The following is a 23,277-nucleotide window of genomic DNA, read 5'->3' as shown; positions in this document are numbered from 1 at the left end:
GGCTGGAGGAGGCTAGGATCCTCCCCGAGGGCCCTGGAAGGAGCTTCTGTCTCCACTTCAGCCCAGCAGTACTGATCTGAGACTTCTGGCCTCCAGAACTGGGAGAGAATAAATTGCCGTTATTTTAAGCCCCCCAGTTCCTGGTACTTTGTTAAGATAGCTCCAGGAAACTGAAACACCTCCAGGGTCCTGCATTGCCGGCACTCAGCCATCTAAGAAGGCCCCTAAGCTCGGAGTGGCCACTTCCCGCAGGGCCAGTGCTGCCTCCTGTGACTGGCTGGGCATTTGTGGGTGAAGGCAGCAGGTAACAGCCAGTGTTGACAGAGCCCCGGCCTGACGCCAAGGGCTGCATACCCAGTTTCTTCCACACACTCATCCTGTGAAAGGGGAGTAATTACCCCACCACAGAGGAGGAAAGTAGGCCTGAGGCGGAAGGCCCTGTAACTGGCTGTGAGGCTCTGAACTCCAGTGGTGACCACTGCACCGTCCTGGCCCAGGGATGGGAGCTGGGTGAGAAGACAGACAGGGGCTCCAAGAGTCCGAGTGTCTACTCTGACCACCCAGACACCCCCTTGCTGCAGTCATGGCCGCCAAACAGTTCAGTGTCCTGGGAAGCAGGCACTCAGGGCCTGCCCAGGATGCGCAGGCCTTATCACACAGAAGCAGGTGGCAGGGTGCCCCCAGGGACCCCACTGTCCCTACAATCCCCACACATCTTCTCCATGTGGGCCACCATCCTGGAAACGTGCTGTTCATTTTCGGATGTACCCCAAATGCACAGATTTCATCCTGGCCTGAGATGTCTGCCCATGGCCCAAACACATCAAAGTCCCAGGGGATCCAGGTTCATCCTCAGGGCACCAGACATCCCCCAGCTCTGTTCCAGGGAAACAAGCCCAGCCTGCTTTCCCCAGCTTTAGGCGAGGCATGGCTCCAGGGAGACCTGGTGATGAGCAACTTGGAGCAGCAGTCCTCTCTGTGGCTGACCGGCCTGCTGGGGGCAGTTTCCACCTCCTGCAGCAGTGTGAGAGGCTGTCTGCTGCCCCACTGATGCGGATGTCCAGGCTTGGAGCCGTCTTGGGACTCCATTGCCGTCCCTGCTGTCACTGTTCACCCTGCTTAGCGCATCTGCCCGGGCCCACTTTGTGGAAAACACTCATTTGACGTCAACCTGCCTGACACCCCATTCCAGGTCTTTCTCCTTTAGCAGGACCCAGATCCAGGCCACGTGAAGATGTCACAGCTGCCAGAGCTGGAAAGAAAAATATCAACCTGGAAGCCTCTGTAGGAAGTTAGCCACAAGGGTGGCAGGATTGGATACTGGCTGCAGGGAGCGAAATTCAACACCTTGACCAGAAGGGCGTCCAGGCTGGGGATGCTGAGGGGTTAGGAACTGAGAACTGGGCTCTCTTTGCACAGTTGCTGCTAAGAAGGGGCTGTCCATCCTCGAACAAAGATGATAAGTCCCCTGGCCCGGCCTAGGCTGGGGCACAGAGCACTGCTGTAAGTCTCTTTTCCTCCTGGTGATGAAATCGGGGTCAAGAATCTAACATGAGAACTTGGTTATAAGCCGGCGAGCCTCTCGCAGGTCCAGGGGTGCATCCACACAACAGCTGACCTCCGGGACCGGGCCCAGGGCTCCGCTGCGGCTGAAGGCCAGGGCCGCAAAGCGCACAAAGCCCGCAGGTCCCGCGGCAAGGGCCGAGGCGCGCGACCTGGAACACGCGGGGGCTCGGAGCTCTCGGCGGGCAGGTGTTTGCGCGCGGGGGAAGGGCAGACCGACCCCGGACAGACCCGTAGCCCAGCTGTCGGACCAGAACAGCGTTTAGTCTTCGGACCTTGGGGAAAACTACAGAGGCCTCCGTGCCGGTAGCGCGTCGGGGGTGCGGCTGTGGCCGGGGTGTGTGTGGGGGGCTGTACACCTGGCCGCAGCCCGCCAGCCCCTTCCCGCCAGGCCCCGCGGCGCCTCCGGACACGCCCCACGTGACTTCCCCGGCTCAGGGCTTCCCCGCCCAGCCGGCTGCGGTCCCCGCCCCGCCGCACGAGACTGGGACCTGAGAGCGAAATCCATCCCGTAAGACGGCAGCGCGCAGGCGCGAAGCGTGGCGGCCCGGCGCGGCGCTCCCGGCCTGCCCCGCGTGCACGCTGACGCCGCGCAGTCTCGTCCCCTGCCGCCGCCGTCGCCGCTGCTGTCGCCGCCGCCGCCGCCATTGGAGTCGACGCCTCCTCAGTGCGTCCGCGTCCCGGGCTCACCGCCGCTGCCGCCTCGCCAGGGGCCCGCGCGCCCAGCAGCCGCCGCCGCCGCCCGGCCGGCGCCCGGGGAATTGGCGGCGGGGCCCGGGGCCGCGCGAGCTAGGGTGACAGGCCCGGCCTCTAGGGGAGGCCCGAGCCGGCGGGCGCCCCGGCCCCGCGTCTAGTTGTTCATGAAGCATGTCGGCCACCAGCGTGGACACCCAGGTAGCGGGGCCGGGTTACAGGGGCCGCGGCCGGGGCCGAGGCGCGGGGTCTGGGTTGGGGTCCTGGGGCTGGAACGCAGAGCCCGGGGTCGCGGGGGCCGGGCCCAGGCGGGACCGGGGTCTCGGGGCCGGGGTTGCACGTGACCGCGCCTCGGGGCCGGCGGAGCTCGCGGCCCGTTGGAGACCAGTTCTCTGGTGAATAACTTTGTGTTTCCCTCTTCCCCCGGGTTGTGTGTACCCCACGTCCCGGCCTGCGGCGGTGCAGAGAACAAAAGGACAAGATAATAAAGGTGAGCGGAGTCCCGGGACGGCCGGCGCGGGCTGGAGTGGAGGAGGACGGGGAAGGAACGGTCCAGGAAGCTGCGTCTGGAACCGGAAACTTTCTCTCTTCCGCCAGCTTCAGGGAGATAAAACTTGAGGTTGTGCGACGATTCTGGGAGATTTGACAGGTCGAAGACAGGGGCTTCTCAAGAAGTGAATAAATGATTGCTCAGAGTAATTTGGGCCCGTCTCTCCCCACCGCATGATCATGGATTTGCTTTGGGGAAGGGGAGGCAGGAGAGCCGGATGGACATGGCCGCAGGGGTTGAGCGACTTGCCTTTTTCCGCCCAGCAGGGGCTGCTCTAGGAGAGGGGCAGTCCAAGGTTCTGCAGGCTAAGCTCCACATCCCCGGTAGTTTCAGCCCGTTTTCCAAGTCTGTTAGCATCTCCTGTGACATTATGGCTTGGGATAAACCCTCAGAGCGCACTCATGTGAAAACTGTTAAGTGACACTTCACGTTTACTTGGAACACTTTTTTAGCCAGTTTGTGTGTCAGCTCAGGTGTAACCAAATACGGTTCATCGTGTTTTAAGATTGGAAAAGGCCCAGCACTTTATTTACCTTTGCTTGCTTTTTCTGGCTGAGCATAATAACAGTGGGAAGGTAAGTGGTGTAAAAGGAAAACCAGTCTTGGGGCACCCAAATCACTGAGCCAAAGGGAGAAAGCTACGCTGAGAACTGCTGAGGGCAAACCTGCCTCCCATTCTATTCCTGAAAAAGATAGCTTCTAAGACAAAAAAAGTTACATACCTCCCCCACAGTTTGCCCACAAGGAAATTCCTGGTGGACAAAGGACAGAACTCAGAGTCATTCCTGCTCACTGAGATAAATGCTTATCTGATTGCTTCCTTTGGAAAGGCTAATCAGAAACTCGAAAGAATGCAGCCGTTTGTCTCTTATCTACCTATGACCTGGAAGCCCCCTCCCTGCTTCAAGTTGTCCCGCCTCTCCGGACCAAACCAATGTACATCTTACATTGATGGTTCTCATGTCTCCCTAAAATGTATAAAACTAAGCTGTCCCCCGACCACCTTGGGCACATGTTGTCAAGACCTCCTGAGGTTGTATCATGGGTGTGTCCTTAACCTTGGCAAAATAAATTTTCTAAATTAACTGAGACCTGTCTCAGATATTTGGGGTTCACTGTGGAGAGTCAGATAATAGCTCCCAACAGTCCTTCAGTTGCAGCCCCTTCCCTCCTAAGTTTTCTTCCCTCCGTTCTCCATACGTTTGGGCATACATTCTGCATTTGGGCTTTTGGAGGCTCCGCTTCTTTTTGCCACACATAAGTCTTCTTAGACCATGTCAGTTTTCACCCTGGTTATGTGTTCCTTGCATTATGTGTTAACACTTGATTTGGTTAATCTCACCAAATTACGATTAAGCCTTTATTTAAAATTTATCCTAAATTATTGAAAGTTTCCCCTCCCCCTTCTAATTAGTTGTATAAACATCAGTTCTATACTGGTTGTACTCCTTTTAAAATTAAAGCATAATTTCTGCTAGAAATAGATGGAAATAGATTTTGCTAACTTTGACTTCCAAGCTTAAAAGTAATCTTTTAAAATTTGAGGGTAATATTTTGCAACTTTTTGTTCTAGTACAAAATGGTTCTTTACATCAGAAGGATACAGTTCATGACAATGACTTTGAGCCCTACCTTACTGGACAGTCAAATCAGGTGAGTTTATTTTGTTAGCATATATTTGTTTTTAAGTTGGTTTTAATTGTTTTGTGCCTTTACTGTCATTTCTGATTTTTAAATTATCCTAAACAACAAAGCAGCAGACTGTAAAGTATTAGGAATGATAGAATGCTCATGAAGATGTGACTCCTGTTAACCTTGGGCATCAGTGGGGTGAAAATGATTTTCCCTGTGGAGGAGGCGGCATCCCACTGGGGCTGGGATGCAAACAGGTCTAGTTGGCTCCAGTGTTTGTGGGTCAGTGGTGTGTCTTGCCTTTGACGCAGTGGAGGTGTGTGTGTGTTTCTGAAGCTTCCTGGTTATTCTTAGCTCTGGATGATTGGAATTGTGGTCTGGGGAGGCAGCTAAGAGCTGGGCTGTGGAGCGACTGTGGAGCCAGAGGCTGCCTGGGTTTCGGTCCTTTTTTTGAGACAGCGTCTCACTCTTGCCACCCAGGCTGGAGCGCAATGGCGTGATCTCAGCCTGCTGCAGCCTCTGCCTCCCGGGTTCAAGCAATCCTCCTGCCTCAGCCTCGGGAGTAGCTGGAATTGCAGGCACCCACTACCACGTCTAGCTAATTTTTGTATTTTTAGTAGAGATGGGGTTTCACCATGTTGGCCAGGCTGGTCTCAAACTCCTGACCTCAGGTGATCCACCCGCCTCGGCCTCCCAGAGTGCTGGGATTATAGGCGTGAGGCACCGCGCCTGGCCTGGTTTCAATTTTAACTCCACCACTGACTGGCCTGTGTCCATGGCTTGCCTTCTCTTGCCTCAATTTCCTTTTCTGTAGAAGAGAGAGAGTAGTAACTGTTTGTAGAATTGTTGGGAGGATGACATCGGATGGTGCACATAAAGCGCTGAGACAGTACCTGATACAGCAGGGCCCAGTGAGTCATAGCTGCCCTGTTTTCTTAGGTAATTCAGGCTTTCTCTGCCTTGGCACTGTGGACATTTTGCACGGGAGCATTCTGTTTTGGGGGCTGTCCTGTGCATTGTTGGATGTTTAGCAGCCTCCCTGGCTTCCCACCCACTAGATGCCATTAGCAACTCCTTCTCCCCATCCCCAGTTGTAGCAAGCAAAACTGTCTTGGTGGATGTTTTTTGGGGGATACAATTGCCCTGGTTAAAATCTACTGGGAGCTGCTCTCTCTCCTCTGTGCTGCTGTTGCAGCAAAACTCCCAAGAGAAGCGGTGTCTGTTTATGTCTGTTTAAGAGTCCCACTCGGGAATCAGACTTCCCCTGCCTCACTTTCCTACCTCCAGGCCGTTGGCTTGGATGAGGGGCTGCACCTCTGTGAGCTCCTCACTTTGGTGAGCAGGCCTCATGGGGCAGCACAAAGCAGATGCTCTGAGTGCTCCATTTCGTGTGCTGTGATTCACATTCCTTCCTCCGCCACTCCAAGTAGCCCTCAGCTACTGGGCATGTTTACTTTAAAGTAAAACCAGGCTTCACCTCTTCTCTGTGAAGGAATAAAACTAGTCTGCCCTTTTCTGAGGTGTCTTAGAACTTCTTAGAATGTTCCTTCATCCCCCTCCCTCCTACTGCACTTGGTGAATCAAGCAGCTTAGAGACCAAGAAACCTTGTACAGGTGGAGCCTCGGCAGCGCTGCCCCGCACTCCGACCCTGCTTCTGTTTCTTGTCTCTTGGTTGCCTTCTGAGAATCTGCCCCTCCTCTGGGCAGAACTGACTTGACTTTAGTGATGGGCCTTTGGATAGAGGTAATGGCAGGAAGTTAACTAATTTTTTGAATTTCTTGTTTTCTAGTGTGTTCTTATTATTTTAGTACTTTAATGGTATTATGTACTGAATTTTAGCCAATAAAGGGGGAGGGAGGTTGCATCAGTACACTTAAAAGTGTGTGTGTGTGTGTGTGTGTGTGTGTGTGTGTGTGTGTGTGTATTTTGGAGACAGGGTCCTGCTGTTACCCAAGCTAGAGTTCAGGGGCATGATTATAGCTCACTGTAGCCTCAAATTCCTGGGCTTAAGCAATCCTCCTGCCTCAGCCTCCTGAATAGCTGGGACTACAGGCATGCACCACTACACCTGGTGATTGATTGATTGGTTGGTTGTAGACACAGGGTCTCTCTGTGTTGCCCAGGCTAGTCTTGAACTTCTGGGCTCAAGTGATCTTCCTGCTTTGGCCTCCCAAAGTGCTAGGATTACAGGTATGAGCCACTGTGCCCAGCCAAAAATATTTTTATAAAGTCGGAGCTTTTGTGTTGTTTGGGAGGATTTCTTTACAAATCGATTATTTTTATGTCAGTGGGTGTCTTAGCTCCATATGTAGAGTATACAGTATGGTTTTATAACTTTTGATTTACACAGACATAAATTTGGAGCCATGGCCACAGTTAAGATAGTGGACATATCAATAGCTCTGGGTCCTTTTTTGTTGGAGACAGGGTCTCACTCCATTGCCCAGGCTGGAGTGCATGTTGTGATCATGGCTCACTGCAGCCTCGACTTCCCAGGCTCAGGTGATTCTCCCACCTCAACCTCCCAAGTAGCTAGGACTACAGGCATGTGCCACCACGCCCAGCTAATTTTTTAATTTTTAGTAGACATGAAATATTGCTGTGTTGCCCAGGCTGGTCTTGAACTCATGGGCTCAAGCAGTCCACACGCATCAGCCTCCCAAAGTGCTAGGATTATAGGCATGAGCCACTAGTGCCCAACCTAACCCTGGGTACTTAAAAGAGAAAAATCTAGATATGGTTTGTAGTAGCCAGTTGGAGGCTACCGTGGTTCCTGTGCTTTGTGTGAAACTGTCATACTTAGAATGGTTTAGAAAGTCTTAGGAGAATGCCTGCCTGTTAGGTTCGTTTAACTTGTAATGGGCTGTGAGGGGTTGTTGCCGTGTGGTGGGGGTCCTTCCCTCAGAGAGGCCTCACCCGCCTTGCTGTGCTTCTGGTGCTAGAGTTTCAGTCCTAGTTGCCCCTGAGGCGCTTGCGACTGTAGCCGCTCAGTATCTGTCTTCTAGTCTGTGACTTGAATGGGAGTTGGGGGAGCAGAGGAACTGGGAGTGAAGGGCTCTGGTTTGGGCTTGATTGTTGTGATTTTCTCTCTTTTTTTGTTTTTTGAGACAGAGTTTCGCTCTTGTTGCCCAGGATGGAGTGCAGTGGCGCGATCTCAGCTCACTGCAGCCTCCACCTCCCTGGCTCAAGTGATTCTCCTGCCTCAGCCTCCCGAGTAGCTGGGATTACAGGCACGTGCCACCACGCCTGGCTAATTTTTTTTTGTATTTTTAGTAGGGACGGGGTTTCTCCATGTTGGTCAGGCTGGTCTCGAACTCCCGACCTCTGGTGATCCCCCTGCCTCAGCCTCCCACAGTGCTGGGATTACAAGCATGAGCCACAGTGCCCGGCCGATTTTCTCTTTTGAGGCTTTTCCTGCTCGGGGACTTCTGGTTTCCCAGTTCTCTGTTGTTTTCTGAAAGGAAAGACTGTGAAATGACCCAGAACAGTTCCTACTCAGAGTTTAGAAGACACTGTCTTGGCATGATGCCTGAGTTGGGAATAGATGCCGCTGGCCCCCCAGGCTTCCTGCACACTCCCTGACCAACAGACTGAGTGTGTTTGCTGTGATCCCACTGACAGAAATTACCAAGGCCATCTGGGCATGCCTGTACCTGTGCTGCCGGATGCAGTTTGGTCAGCAACAGACCACAATATGATAGTGGTCCCATAAGATTATGATGGTGCTGAAAAATTCCTGGCACCTGGTGACGTTGGAGCTACCATGTTGAGGGCAGTGTATTACTCGTGTCTGTGGTGCTGCAGTAGGTGTGACCAAACCTACTGCCCCAGTCATACCAGAGTATACACCTACAGTTACGTACAGTACCGTACAGTACGTAATAATTGATGATAAACGACTGTTACTACTTTGTGTATTTACTATACTTTTAAGAGCATATTCTGCCTACTTACTAGAAACAAAGTCAACTGTAAAGCAGCCTCAGGCAGGTTCTTCAGGAGGAATCCAGAAGAAGGCAATTGGTGTCACAGGAGATGACAGCTCCATGTGTGTTGTTGCCCCTGAATACCTTCCAGTGGGGCAAGATGTGGAGGTGGAAGATCCAGACCCTGTGTAGGCCTAGGCTAATATGTGTGTTTTTTGTGTCTTTTTGGGTTTTTGGTTTTTTTGTTTTGTTTTGTTTTGAGGCAGGGTCTCTCCCTCACCTGGGCGGAAGTGCAGTGGTGACTCATTGCAGCCTTGACCTCCTGGGCCCAAGTGATCTTCCTGCCTTATTTTTGATTTTTTGTAGAGATGAGGTCTCACTGTGTTGCCTGGGCTGTTCTCGAAATCCTGGGCTGAAGCAGTCCTCCTGCCTCGGCCTCCCAAAGGGCTGGGATTATAGGCATGAGCCACTGTGCCTGGCCGTGTCTTCATTTATAACAAAAAAGTTCAAAAAGTTAAAAAAAATTTAATAGAAAAAAGCTTATGGAATAAGGATATAACAAAAAAAATTTTTGTACAGCTATATGATATATTTGTGTTTACAAAAGAGTCAAAAACCTTAAAGCTTTTAAAAAAGTAGTTTGTAAAGTAAAAAAGCTATAGTAGGCTAGGGTTTATTATTGAAGAAAGGAAGATTTAAAAATTGAGTGTAGTGTTAAGTGGACGGTGTTTCTAAAGGTGACAGTGGTGTCCAGTGAGGGCCCAGGCCTTCACATTCTCTCCCTGACTCACCCAGTGCAACTCAGGCCTACCTGCTCCATTCACCGTAAGTGCTCTGTACAGGTGTCCCGTTCTTGATTTCTTATACTGTATTTTTACTGTACCTTTTCTGTGTTTAGATAATGTTTAGACACACAGATACTTATCATTGATGTACAGTTACTTCCATTATTCAGTACAGTTACACACCGTACAGGTTACGGCCTCAGTGTGTGGTAAGGATACTGCCTCCATGCTCACACATCTCTGTTTGTGTGAGGACACTGATCACACAGTGACGAAATTGCTCATCAGGTTTTGGGTGGTTTTTTTTCACTGAACACAATGCCTCATCAGAGCATCTAGGACTTCTTTGAGAACAGCCTGGAGATGCTTGGCACAGGGCTTCCTGCTGTGCCTGGGCAGCTCTGGTGGGCCCGGGGTGACCTGAGGGCCAGCAGGGGAGTGTCAGTTTCTTGTGGCTGCATCTAAAAATATGGGCTTCCTTAAAATACCCAGTGGCAGCGCCTGCTAAGTAGGCATTTGCCATCACAACGGCTTCCCAGAAACGCAGCTGGAAGGACATAGTGGGATCTTAACGTGCTTCTTACTGGCAAGTTGCTGAAACAAATGGAGAAATTCTGTCAGAAACTGCTGTCTCTGCATATTGATGCCACCAGCTGAGGGGCTGAAATTGCAGCCTCAGAGGGACCAGTCCTGAAAACAGATCTGAAAAGTGAGCAGCCAAGTAAGTAAATTAGGGTTTTTCGGTTATTTTCCTCTAACATTTTCTCTGTGCTCCCTAAGGCTTCTCCTGAAGAACCACAGGTCATCCTGGTAGGCCTGTTCCCAGTCCTGGGTCAGAGCTGCTTCCCAGGAGCCATGTCACTCCCTCACTTTTCAGCAGTACCCTTAATACTTTTCCATTTTACATAATTAATTATTTTGTTTTGTTTGTTTGTTTTTATTAAGCAAATGCTTCTCTCTGTTCCTCTTGGGCTTCTGAAGGGATCCTTTCTGCTTCTCCCTCTAGTCTCTCCTTTTGGTCATTCCAACTCCATCTCAGAAAAATGGATATAGGAAGTAAACTTAACCATTGAACTTCAACTTAAATGGTTCTGGTCATTCGGATGGAAGTTTCTTTTTTTTAATGTGGTTAAATTTGAGTAAATATGTAAAACTGCTCTTAGTTCTTTTTTGTTTGTTTTTGTTTTTGTTTTTTTTGAGACGGAGTCTCACTCTGTCGCCCAGGCTGGAGTGCAGTGGCGTGATCTTGGCTCATGGCAGCCTTCACCTCCCAGGTTCAAGCGATTCTCCTGCCTCAGGCTCCGGAGTAGCTGCGACTACAGGTGCCTGCCACCATACCCGGTTTAGTAGAGACGGGGTTTAACCATATTGATCAGACTAGTCTCGAACTCCTGACCTTGTGATTCACCTGCCTCGGCCTCCCAAAGTGCTGGGATTACAGGCCAGAGCCACTGTGCCCGGCTAAAAATGTGTTAGCCTTTCTTCGATGAGGTCGTCAGTTCTCCGCAGGGGCTGCAGTGAGGCGCCTAGCATGTGGAAGTGTTCAGCAGTCTTCTGTGGAGGCGGCTGCAGAGTAGCAGGATCATGGTTTTGCTTGTATTGTCCTTAAAAGATCTGTTTATGCCACTCATTTATGAGGACCAAAATATGCTTGCTCAGAGGTAGTAATGTGTTAAGAACAAGCTTTGAATTTGTTCTTTTTTTGGAGGGGGGTGGGGGGAACAGAGTCTTGCTCTGTCACCCAGGCTGGAGTGCAGTGGCTCGATCTCGGCTCACTGCAAGCTCCGCCTCCCGGGTTCACGCCATTCTCCTGCCTCAGCCTCCTGAGTAGCTGGGACTACAGGCACCCACCACCACGCCCGGCTAATTTTTTGTGTTTTTAGTAGAGAGGGGGGTTTTACCGTGTTAGCCAGGATGGTCTCGATCTCCTGACCTCGTGATCCGTCCACCTCAGCCTCCCAAAGTGCTGGGATTACAGGCATGAGTCACCGTGCCCGGGGTTAATGCAGCTGTATCCCTGAGAAGTAAACTTTCACACTCATAACTCAGTGCCCATGGAGCCATGGCGCTAAGGAATGTTGAGGGAGCAGCACAGCTCGCCTCCAGCACTTGGCAGCGAGTGAGCGCTGAACCTGTGCCTGGCTGTGCGGGAGACAAAGGGAGATCAAAGGCCCTGAAAGGAGGCTGCATGTGTTTTCCAGGCAGCCCGAACTGTGCGTTTCCAGTTGTCTCCCACGCACTGTGACCAGGACTGTGAATGGGACAGCTTCCCTCACCAGGGAAGGAGTGTGGGGCAGCAGCCTGACATGTGGCTCATAAAGAAGGCAGAGGACGGCATCTCCAGGTTTTCTTATGTACAGAATGACTGACTTCACATAGCTTTACAAATTAACCTGCTTCTTTACCTTCAGAGTTTTGGAGGAAAGATGGCAGATGTAATAGGAAATGGGCTGTCAGTAAGATTGAGGTGAAAATGGAAATCCGGCCCACAGGACCCCAGGTCACTATATCCAGCCTGCCTGTGTGGCCGTGGAACCCGGTGAGCGCAGAAAGTATCAGGAGGGTTTAGGGCTGCCAGCAGAGCTGATTAGCGTCACCGTCTTCTGTGGCTCGGGGTGTGAATGGTGGTGATCTGGAGCTGAAGGATTTGCAGAGTACTGGCTGGAACTGCAGGCCCTGCACCTTGGGTAGAGGGAAGCTGGATGGGTCATTTGTGGGCTCTCTGTCTGTGTGGCGTGTGTGCTAGGTGTGTCCATTTAATACTTAAAACGGATTTTCAGGGATGTTACATGCCTCATGTAATGTGCATTTTTTCATGTGGTAAGTGATGTCCTGTCTTAGTTAAGGCTTTAGGTGTAAGTCAGAAGTGTCCCTGGGCATCTGTTTCTGTGGCCTGACTCCTCTGGTTGGTGTTGGGGCCAAGTGGATTAGAATACCACACAGCCATCGAGGTCTTTTTTTCCCATCTGCTCTTTTTGTGTGGAAGGAAGATGTGTTGTGATTGCAGCGCTGCCGAGGAGCACGTGTCCAGCTAATGGGAGGAGGAGGGCTGGCTTCCCTGTGGGGGGGACTGTCCCCTTGCCTGCCGTCCTTGAAGGCATCTGCGGCCAGTGACTCGAGGAGCAAGTCCTGTGCACAGACCGCCCCCCTGATTCGCTCACCCCCCGAGTCTGGGCCTGTTGGCCAGGGCAGCACCCGAGGGAAAGGCTGCAGCAAAGGAGCCAGCATCATGGAAACTGTTTTGAGGGAGAATAAGCTCAGATTAATCTCATGTTTGTGGAACACTGATAGCATCCCACTTGTCTTCTTATACCCCCAGAATCTCAAATTTATATTACGGGGAAACAGCAGTTAGTGCATTTTAAAAGATGATTCTGGGGCCAGGCGCTGTGGCTCATGCCTGTAATTCCAGCACTTTGGGAGGCCAAGGCGGGTGGATCACCTGAGGTTGGGAGTTCGAGACCAGCCTGGCAAAGATGATGAAATCTTGTCTCTACTAAAAATACAAAAATTAACCGGGTGTGGTGGTGTGCTTCTGTAATCCCAGCTACTTGGGAGGCTGAGGCATGAGAATCGCTTGAACCTGGGAGGCGGAGGTTGCAGTGAGCTGAGGTCGTGCCACTGCACTGCAGCCTGGGCGACAAAGTGAGACTTCGTCCCAAAAGAAAAAAGGGGGGGTGGTTCTGGAATTGTCTGCTCACAAGTGGAGAAGTCAACAGGAAGAAAATTAGAAAATAAATTGGATTTCTGAAGCCCTCAGTATTCTAGGATGGGAGCAGGAGGCAGGAAGTGGTGGCCAGGTCATTGGTTCATTAGTCCACCAGTGTTGGCTGGTGTTGGGGCACTGCCCCCAGGGAGAGCTGCTTGTGGTCACCCCTCCAGTGAAGCAGGCCTGTTTCATTGTCTGGGATCCCACAGTCTTCCTCATTGCCTCAGCTACTTTCCCGCCTGGTGTCCCCGACTGGGTGCTGTTATCCTTCATAGTGTAGCCTTTGATGCCAACATGAAAGGTCAGTGTGGCAGGGATGAGGTTGTGAGATGAGGTCTGGAGCATATTCTCTTTATGTAGAACCTTCTGGTTACTTGGGGGACTGGGGGGAGGGGAGCGGGAAAACTAAAAATCCAAAAACGGGCGTCACAGACTGGAGAGCACCGTGTTTTACTTCCGGCTCTGTTTTCTGTAATAGCATCTTGGCACTCTCAGACGATGCGTCTAGGTGGGAGCCTTCTTACCTCACACTGGACCCCGTCTCACCGGCCTGTGTGCAGGTGTGTGTGCGCACACACATACAGACACACCTCACACGAAAGCCATTTTAAGGCAGTGTTGGAGGGACCCAATCATGACCAGACCCTTGGTTGAGTCTCTCCAAGGAGATGCCGTCCCAGAACTGCTGACCCTCAGTCTAAATTTGTGCCCTGGGCAGCTCTTCAGAGACCCCTACGATGGGGCACTCAGGCACTCACCTTCTCTAGCAGACCTTTTTGCCTCATGGTTCCGTCACTTTAAAACCACTCTCTGAGGTTCCAGTCACTACACAGACATGTTTTCATAAGGAAGCCCAGGTGAGTTGGCATCCAGAGTGAGGGCTGCTCTGTACCCGGAGCGCAGAGTCCACACTTTGGATGCTTTCTCTTGGCTGAGGAGCTGGAGCCAGCCAGGGCCCTCTGTGCAGGGGCCTACTGCAAGAGCCCAACGCTGTGCCCAGGAAATCATGGGAATGTGAACCCCCTTGGACTTAGAGGCAGGGGCCATCTGCTAGGAAGGGTGTGAAGCACCCTTGAAGGATTCTGGGAGAGCTTTGGTCCAGGTATGGGAGAGTGTCCCAGGAGGAATGTCAAGGCCCAGAAGTGGGCGCCCAGGGCCTGCTGAGTAATCAGCGAGCTTGGGGTCTGTTCTCTGGAGCAAACTGCCTCACGGCCCTGCACATCCTGGTTTGCCAATGGAAATATCTCTGCCTTACAAAGCTGTTTCAGTTCCCATGATGCCGTCCGTGTCTGTCATAAGCGTTGTCGTCAGCAGGCAGGGGTTTACTCCTCTACCTCTGGATTCCTTTGCAGGTAAGAGTAGAGGGGGCTGCTACCTCGCCAGTTCTAGAGAGGCATAGCTTCGTCATTTAGCCTGAATTCAGAGCCTTGCCAATGATGCTTCGTATTTTGAGACGGCACCCTGGTTTGTGTTGGTTATTAATTTCTCTGTCTTGATTTGGTTCTCACATTGGCGACTACAGCTTTCTTTCTGGAAGGAGTAGCCCCATGCTGTGCAGGTTTTGTTTTTGCTCCACCTGTGCTTAAGCAAGAGGCTGTTGGCATTCTCAGCATCTCGTGTTGTAGAAGTGGTGTAACTTGTCACGTTTGCTTTTGCAGAGTAACAGTTACCCCTCAATGAGCGACCCCTACCTGTCCAGCTATTACCCGCCGTCCATTGGATTTCCTTACTCCCTCAATGAGGCTCCGTGGTCTACTGCAGGGGACCCTCCGATTCCATACCTCACCACCTACGGACAGCTCAGTAACGGAGACCATCATTTTATGCACGATGCTGTTTTTGGGCAGCCTGGGGGCCTGGGGAACAACATCTATCAGCACAGGTTCAATTTTTTCCCTGAAAACCCTGCGTTCTCAGCATGGGGGACAAGTGGGTCTCAAGGTCAGCAGACCCAGAGCTCCGCGTATGGGAGCAGCTACACCTACCCCCCGAGCTCCCTGGGTGGCACGGTGGTTGATGGGCAGCCAGGCTTTCACAGCGACACCCTCAGCAAGGCCCCCGGGATGAACAGCCTGGAGCAGGGCATGGTTGGCCTGAAGATTGGGGACGTCAGCTCCTCCGCTGTCAAGACGGTGGGCTCCGTCGTCAGCAGCGTGGCACTGACTGGTGTCCTTTCTGGCAACGGTGGGACAAATGTGAACATGCCAGTTTCAAAGCCGACCTCGTGGGCTGCCATTGCCAGCAAGCCTGCAAAACCACAGCCTAAAATGAAAACAAAGAGCGGGCCTGTCATGGGGGGTGCGCTGCCCCCTCCACCCATAAAGCATAACATGGACATTGGCACCTGGGATAACAAGGGGCCTGTGCCGAAGGCCCCAGTCCCCCAGCAGGCACCCTCTCCACAGGCTGCCCCACAGCCCCAGCAGGTGGCTCAGCCTCTCCCAGCACAGCCCCCAGCTTTGGCTCAACCGCAGTATCAGAGCCCTCAGCAGCCACCCCAGACCCGCTGGGTTGCCCCACGCAACAGAAACGCGGCGTTTGGGCAGAGCGGAGGGGCTGGCAGCGATAGCAACTCTCCTGGAAACGTCCAGCCTAATTCTGCCCCCAGCGTCGAATCCCACCCCGTCCTTGAAAAACTGAAGGCTGCTCACAGCTACAACCCGAAAGAGTTTGAGTGGAATCTGAAAAGCGGGCGTGTGTTCATCATCAAGAGCTACTCTGAGGACGACATCCACCGCTCCATTAAGTACTCCATCTGGTGTAGCACAGAGCACGGCAACAAGCGCCTGGACAGCGCCTTCCGCTGCATGAGCAGCAAGGGGCCCGTCTACCTGCTCTTCAGCGTCAATGGGAGTGGGCATTTTTGTGGGGTGGCCGAGATGAAGTCCCCCGTGGACTACGGCACCAGTGCCGGGGTCTGGTCTCAGGACAAGTGGAAGGGGAAGTTTGACGTCCAGTGGATTTTTGTTAAGGATGTACCCAATAACCAGCTCCGGCACATCAGGCTGGAGAATAACGACAACAAACCGGTCACAAACTCCCGGGACACCCAGGAGGTGCCCTTAGAAAAAGCCAAGCAAGTGCTGAAAATTATCAGTTCCTACAAGCACACAACCTCCATCTTCGACGACTTTGCTCACTACGAGAAGCGCCAGGAGGAGGAGGAGGTGGTGCGCAAGGTGAGGCTGGGTGTTGCAGGCAACTGCCATGCAGATGTGTCCCTGGTGCCGTACTTAGACCAGGTGGCCGGTGGTGAGCAGATGCGGCAGGTCCGCCGAGCTGAGTCTCGTGACAGGCAGCTCCCAGTTGGCCGCAGGTGGGCGGGCCCAGGTCCTGGCAGCCTCGTGGGCTTTCCCTGCGGAGAGTACTGCTAGTAACCAGTGATGGTATTTGAGTAGATGTCACCGAACGACTTTGATCACTTTCCAATTATAATTGAATAATTGGGACCGCAGTGTACACATTCTGTTACAAAGAATTTGAGGGTAACTTTCTCCTCTCCTTTTTGAATTGTGATACTTTCTGGAACAGTGCTTCCCAGCCTCCGTCCATGAGGAACACTTAGGTGATATTCACGAAGCACTGCGGTGGGCACGTAGGGCATCGAGACCCCACCTGGCCAAGGGCCCTTGCTTCCCAGGGCACTGTCCCTCAGTAGTTGGGAATCTCTGGTCTTTGATCTGGAGGTCGTTGCTTTATTTTTCTTTTAAAAACCCAGTATCCTGCAGTTTTTGGAAACAAACTCACTCCATCTAGGTCGTAAAGAAAATGGTGGTGGTGGGGTAGGTTTGGAATCCAGACATTTTATAATGACAAATATGGATCCTATATCAAAAATTCATTGACTGGGCCTTTTTGAGACAGTCCTGATTTCCTGGGATACTTGTAGCCAAACTCCTGAGTCTGTGCTGTCATGTGATGTCTGACGGGATTGAGTGTGTTTGCTCTTCAGAAGGGCTCAGATGCCCGTAAACTGGCACCAGCAATGGGAAAATGATGATGCTGACATACTTCATAATGCTTCCTTTATTCGAGAGAGTTCATCCTGAGATTCTCTCCTGTTTTTTAAAAAATATCCCTTCCTGAAATGTCAGTCGATAATAGATGGGTTTTCAGTGTTTTTTTCAGTTCTCTATGTTAAAGGAATTATTCACCTGTGAGCACCAAGTGTCCTAATGTATTTTGGGCAGAAAGGCGTGTACATGGCATATATAGGGATGTATAGAGTAGAGCCGCCTGCCCTGTCTGCAGTCTTACATTATGCAAGTCCTGAACAACTTGGGGCTTGTAGAACTTTGGAAAAGTATCAGTCCCTCTCTTTTGTGAGAAAAGAAGTGGATGTCATTTATTTCCAGTTACTGAATTCTGAATTAGTTACTGAAATTCTGTGTTTTAGCTCTTTTTTTTTTTTTTTTTTTTTTTTTCGAGATGGAGTTTTGCTCCGTTGCCCAGGCTGGAGTGCAGTGGCGCAGTCTTGGCTCACTGCAACCTCCACCTCCTGGGTTTGAGTGATTGTCCTGCCTTAGCCTTCCAGGTAGCTGGGATTACAGACAATAGCTCGGATTACAGACTTTTAGGTATAAAATGAATACTGAATTGCTAAATTTGCAGGGATAATTGCTAATGAAGCTTTAGGTCCTTAGCTGGCTAAACTGGAAGCTGGCTGTGTGTGTGTGCGCACAGTTTTTCTTCTTAAATACCGTAATACTTGGGTTTTCATAAAGTGTGCGGACTCCTGACCTGGTTGGTGTTTTTAAAACTCTAGTGTCCTACAACTTGCATTATAAAAACTTGATCTAGATAACTGCTTTTGTGTGTCGGGTTATGGGTTAAGCATCTTGGTAAGCGGCCTGCAGGGTCTGTGGGCATCTGCCTGCAGGCAAGATCCAAGTGTTCCTCAAACCACTGGGTGCTCCAAGGCGAGTCCGACAGAGCCGCTGGTGGAGCATCATTGGAAGGAACTTGGTAACCCTCCCCTAAACTGTTAGCCAAGCTGGAGAACTCTGGGCCCATATGGGTCCGTGTTAACATTAATTCATTTTATTGAAAGTGACAAATGAGAACCTGGTTTGTTAATGTTTGGTGGAATTTCAAATAGCTTTTTTTTTTTTGAGCCAATCTCACCGTCAGCCAGGCTGGAGTGCAGTAGTGCAATTTTGGCTCACTGCAACCTCAACCTCCGAGGTTCAGGCCATTCTCCTGCCTCAGCCTCCCAAGTAGCTGGGATCATAGGCGCCCACCACTGCACCCAGCTAAATTTTGTATTTTTAGTAGAGATAGGGTTTCACCATGTTGGCCAGGCTGGTCTCGATCTCTTGACCTCAAGTGATCCGCCCACCTCAGCCTCCCAAAGTGCTGGGATTACAGATGTGAGCCACCGTGCCCCGCCTCAAATAGCTTTTTGTTTTTGAGACAGGTCTTTCTCCGCCTGCCGGCCTGGAGTGCAGTGACTTAATCACAGCTTGTTGTAGCCTTGACCTCCTGGGCTCAAGTGGTCTTCCTGCCTCAGCCTCCTGAGTAGCTACAGGTGTGCACCACCATGCCTGGCTAATTTTTGTATTTTTTTGTAGAGTCAGTGTCTTGCTATGTTGCCCAGGCTGGTCTTGAACTCCTGGGCTCAAACAGTCTTCCCACCTTGGCTTCACAAAGTTCTGGGATTATAGGAATGAGCCACTGTGCCCGGCGTCAAATATCTTTTAAGCTTATTGGGCAGTGTAGAGAAATGGTCCTTGAGGAGGTCCCCAGACTGGACTTGGCTGCTGGCTCTCCCTGCCTGCGAAGGTGCTCTAGGCCTTGTGCTTAACGGGCTGGGCTAGTGGCTCATCCGGGATTGGAGTCTTAGGTGTCTTGAGGCTGAGACTCTGGGTGTCTAATGCTTTCTCCCTCTGGGTTTCCCATGAAGAGTCAGTGCAGTTTTGTTTTGTTTTGTTTTTTAAGACAGAATCTTGCACTGTTGCCCAGTCTGGAGTGCAGTGGTGTGATCTCGGCTCACTGCAAGCTCTGCCTCCTGGGTTCACACAATTCTCCTGCCTCAGCCTCCCGGGTAGCTGGGACTACAGGCCCTCGCCACCACGCCCAGCGAATTTTTTGTGCTTTTAGTAGAGATGGGGTTTCACCATGTTAGCCAGGATGGTCTCGATCTCCTGACCTTGTGATCCGCCCGCTTTGGCCTCCCAAAGTGCTGGGATTACAGGCGTGAGCCACCGCGCCCGGCCGAGTCAGTGCAGTTTTAAGAACAAAGTAGTGTGCCGAAGAGAGGGTTGTGCGCTTGTGCTGGTAGAGCCCCCGGGCGGTTTTCTCAAGGTTCTCTCAGGACTTCGAAGAACAGACCCACCTTTTCTTTATCATTTAGAGTTTGGCCCCATTGCTGTAAAGGTCATAAACAAGTTGAGTGTTGAGAAAGTGAAGTAGAGTTAGCATTTTGCAAGATTGCTGTCCAGCTATAAATTTAGAAACATACTGATTTCTTAGGATGGCAGTAGCTTTTATGGCAGCAGAGTCAGACCAAGTCCTGGGTTGATACATTTTCTGGTTTTAAAAAAACCTAGAAACGGCCACTTCTTAGCTTAAAACAGTGAAAGTGGTGAGCGTCCCACACTGTGAGCATTGCTTAGTTCCTCAGACTGACTGTCCTTGCCCTGGCGGCAGGTGCCCCTGACCTGACCCCACTTCGACCTCCAGGCCGGCTCAGCAGAGTGGCTCTTTGACTTTGGAAATTAATAAAGAGCATAGAGAATCTTAGGCCATAAGCATTTCCTGGATGCTTGTTGAGCATTCCTCGAAAGAATGAGCTGTGCTTCGTCATTTTTTTTTTGAGAAATTTTATGAGGAATAGTATTTTTTAAAGAGCACATAGTAAACTTTGTAGCTGTTTATAAGGGCTGAAGGGAGATGGGGATCTGGGGAGTTTACCTGTGAGTGGCTTTAACATCAGCTATTTGAACTCAAGAGATTGGTATTTGCTTTTTAGGAACAGCAGTACCTCTTTTGTTAAGAGATTGATTGAGAGTTTCGCTGTCTCCCCCAGGCTGGAGTGAAGTGGCACAATCTCAGCTCACTGCAACCTCTGCGTCCTAGGTTCAAGTAATTCTTGTGCCTCAGCCTTCAGAGTGGCTGGGATTACAGGCGCCGGTCACCATGCCCTGCCAAATTTTTTTTTTTTTTTTTTGTATTTTTAGTAGAGGTGGGGTTTTACCATGTTGACCAAGCTGGTCTCAAATTCCTGAGCTCAGGCAATCCACCCGCCTTGGCCTCCCAAAGTGCTAGGATTACAGGCATGAGCCACCACACCCAGCCTGGGAAGAGATTTTTTTTAACGGAGAATTTTTAAGAGAATGTAAAATACAGAGTTCTTAATTTTTCCAGTTTTACATTTGAGGGTAGGGAGGAAATGTTAATTCTTAAGAGTAGGACCTGCCTATCCAGGTCCTTAATCCAAATACTCTGGAGCCTTCTCGGGACAGGGAACACCACATCTGCTTCTGAGAGCAGCCACAGTTGAGGAGGCTGGTGTTTATTCCAGTGCCCAGCAAAGTTTATTATTAACCGGAAGACACATTCAGTCCATTTTTAGCAAAAGAGGAGGTTTCAGGTTAAATGTTTGGGTGTCCTGCCCGCTGGTTTTCTTTATTAGTTTGCATCTTGATAGATGGCCAGATGAGGGTGGATGTGCCTGGGATGCATCTTTTTGTTTTGTTTTTATTTCGAGATAGGGTCTCTCTCTGTTGCCCAGGCTGGAGTGCAGGGCAGATAATAGCTCACTGCAGCCGAAAAACTCATGGGCTCAAGCGATCCTCTCGCCTCAGCCTCCCGAATAGCTGGGATTACAGGGTGCGCCACCACACTCGGCCTGGGACACCTCTCTAGCAGAGTGGTGCAGCGTGTGCTCCTTAGATCGCACATTTTCATCTTTGGATGCTGCCTTGTAAGGAGACTGAAGGGGCTTCTAGACTCTGCTACTCAGGGAGGCCAGTGTGGGAAAAGATTCGGGTGTAAGTCTCAAGCTTGTGTGTCACATACACTCTGGAAAAGATGATTCTCTTATGGGAGTGGGCAGCAAACCTGGTCAGAGGAGCTTTGCCTTGAGCCAGTCTAGCCGTGGGGGAGCGGGGAGGGGCATGCTCTTCCCCTTGGCGTGGGAGTGAGCTGGGGAGTGGGAAGGGCCTGAACTGGACAGGCCCACACGGGTCCTCCTGCCCTTCATTAGCCACATGACACAGCACCTTGTTAGCCAGTTGGAAGGATTTTGGTGTCCTTTGCGCCACTGAGAAGTTTAAATGAGATAAAATACAGAAGAACAGCTTCCGTCTCCCTGGCCTCCTTGAGAGCCTGGTGCGTGCCAGCTCCTCTCTCTGAGTGCAGAGAATTTCACATTGCTAAGTGTCTTTCCATGTGGAATGATAGTGGCACATGAGGGAAAGACAGCTGTGGGAAGTGGGGCTTCCCAGCAGACAGGTGGCCCATGTGACCGTTGTGGTTGATGCTTTTCTCCTGGTAGAGGGGGTGGGTAGAATGCCATGCCCAGTGTGGCCAGTCCCCCACAGAGCAGGCCCCAGTGCAGCTCAGAGTTGTGTGCTGGTGTGGCTTGGGTACCATTCAGGGTCCCGCCTCCAGATTTGCAGGTGCTGCTAAGGGGCAGCCTCGGATCTCACTTTTGGGAGGGATTCATTGGTGTGGTTACTCTGCATTCAACTTTTGTTTTTGCTTTTTACAGGAACGGCAGAATCGAAACAAACAATAAGGGTGAACCAGTTTCTTACATGTTCTAACGTTTGACTTTGAAAACAGTTTAAAACACGTGTGCTTGGTCAGCTCCAGTGTGTCGTCCCGTGCGGGGGTTGAGTGTTGCATCTTTACCTTTCTTGTCGTTGATTTTTGCCCAGATGGATCTGCATTTATTTGTACTTTTTCTATGTATTATAATCCTGTAGAAGTCACTAATAAAGGAGTATTTTTTTGTCAGCTTATCAATCAGACTGATCTAATGTGAAATATAAGTATCCTTAAAAACAAAGCATCTATTTTGGCAGAAATTGTGTTCTTAAATTCAGTCATTTGATATTCTGTGAGACTTCATATTTCTCATCCCTTTATTGCTTTTTAGCAAACATAAGAAACCATGAGTCATTTTGTCATTTAGAGTATTCTGATAAAATCTCTTGAAAATACTGAAATCAAAAGGTTAATGATTTTTTGTTCATTCTGATTTGTCATTTTATTATCTGTTATCGGTCTAAAGTGCTAATTTACCCATTTGATTTTTCTGCTAGACAGATAACTTTTAATTTTTCAAATTTGGCAGACACTTTTTTTTTTTTTTTTTTTGAAAATCTTTCCTTCCAGATCTGTTGCCCACTGAACAGCCACCCGTCCCTCACTGTCCTGGTGTCCGATTGGGCTGGATGGTGTTGGGGCATGATGTGTGGAGGAACTGGAAGGTGCTTTAGGTCTGGTTCAGGGTCGGGCATTCTTCGTTGTTTGCACATCTTTTTAAATTTTACACCTTTTCTTAAGAATTCTAATGCCGTCTTAAGTTTTTATACCAATAATGCTGAGCTTTAAGTGTAGGATCTGGTAGTACAGACAGTGTGATGGATGATGCTGCTGGTTGTAAATTTCACCGTGTGTGTCTAATTTTTTTTCCTGTTGAATGGGTAAAAACAAAACAAAACTTTTTTAGAAAATGAATTTGCTGTCATGTTTTGTGGAATGAGGGACCGTTGAGCTCACTACCACCTGGAGTTTGAGTTGAAGCATGAAAATGGTGCCCATGCCTGACGCTCCAGCGCCTGGATCTGCACGTGCCCTTGTAGAGGATCCTTACCGTCCTAGAGAGCAGACGCTTTCTGAAAACTACTTGCTCCAAAAGACCCTCTGAGTTAACGTTTCAGCTGTATCATTAGACTTGTATTTAGAGCGTGTCACTTCCTCTGAACTGTTACTGCCTGAATGGAGTCCTGGACGACATTGGGTTTTTCCTCTAGGAGAATACAAGCCTTAATAAACAATACTATTTAGCAAACTTGGTGTCACCTCATTCTTCACCCTACTTGATGAGTTTATGTGTTGGAGCTTTTTAAGCTGCAAAGCCATTGGGGGAGTCACCGTAGAAAGCCCCGTGTTTCTCAAGGTGTGGGATTCTCGTTCCCTCGCTTTGGAAGAGGGAGCTGTTAATTTCCTTAAGACTATAAACTACATGGCACCGTCACCCACCCCTCATCACACGAATGTGCAGACGCAGCGGTGCGTGCAGCACCTGGGCACCGCTGCCCCCTTTCCGGACTTGGCTCCTCACCGTCTCCCTCCATTCATCCTCCAATGCCTCTTATTATTTATGCGATAAGAGTTTAATACCTGTTTAGTTTGTTTTCCTTTTGAGGTAAAATTTACAAGCAGTGAAATGCACATTGTGTACATCT

At 50.4% G+C, this 23,277-nt stretch overlaps 1 protein-coding gene across 3 annotated transcripts; it reads left to right on the top strand.

Moving 5' to 3' along the window:
* Positions 1 to 2,188: 2,188 nt before the first annotated feature.
* YTHDF1 (YTH N6-methyladenosine RNA binding protein F1) lies at positions 2,189 to 22,880 on the top strand. Of its 3 annotated transcripts, XM_034947806.4 has the most exons (5): positions 2,189 to 2,457; positions 2,722 to 2,746; positions 4,380 to 4,459; positions 14,518 to 16,038; positions 21,573 to 22,880. In XM_034947806.4, exons 1-5 carry the CDS (start codon positions 2,431 to 2,433, stop codon positions 21,597 to 21,599), a joined length of 1,680 nt encoding a protein of 559 aa, XP_034803697.1. In that variant the 5' UTR covers positions 2,189 to 2,430; the 3' UTR covers positions 21,600 to 22,880. The 3 variants fall into 3 exon arrangements, with proteins under 3 accessions (XP_034803697.1, XP_008960508.1, XP_008960507.1); XM_008962260.5 differs by lacking the exon at positions 2,189 to 2,457 and having other exon boundaries at positions 2,739 to 2,875; XM_008962259.5 differs by lacking the exons at positions 2,189 to 2,457; positions 2,722 to 2,746 and adding an exon at positions 2,883 to 3,381.
* Positions 22,881 to 23,277: the final 397 nt, after the last annotated feature.

This window comes from Pan paniscus, chromosome 21 (genome assembly GCF_029289425.2).
Source record: "Pan paniscus chromosome 21, NHGRI_mPanPan1-v2.0_pri, whole genome shotgun sequence".
In the NCBI taxonomy this organism is placed as follows: Eukaryota; Metazoa; Chordata; class Mammalia; order Primates; family Hominidae; genus Pan; species Pan paniscus.
The sequence above is the reverse complement of the archived record's forward strand: the minus strand, read 5'-3'. Positions and strand labels throughout refer to the sequence as shown.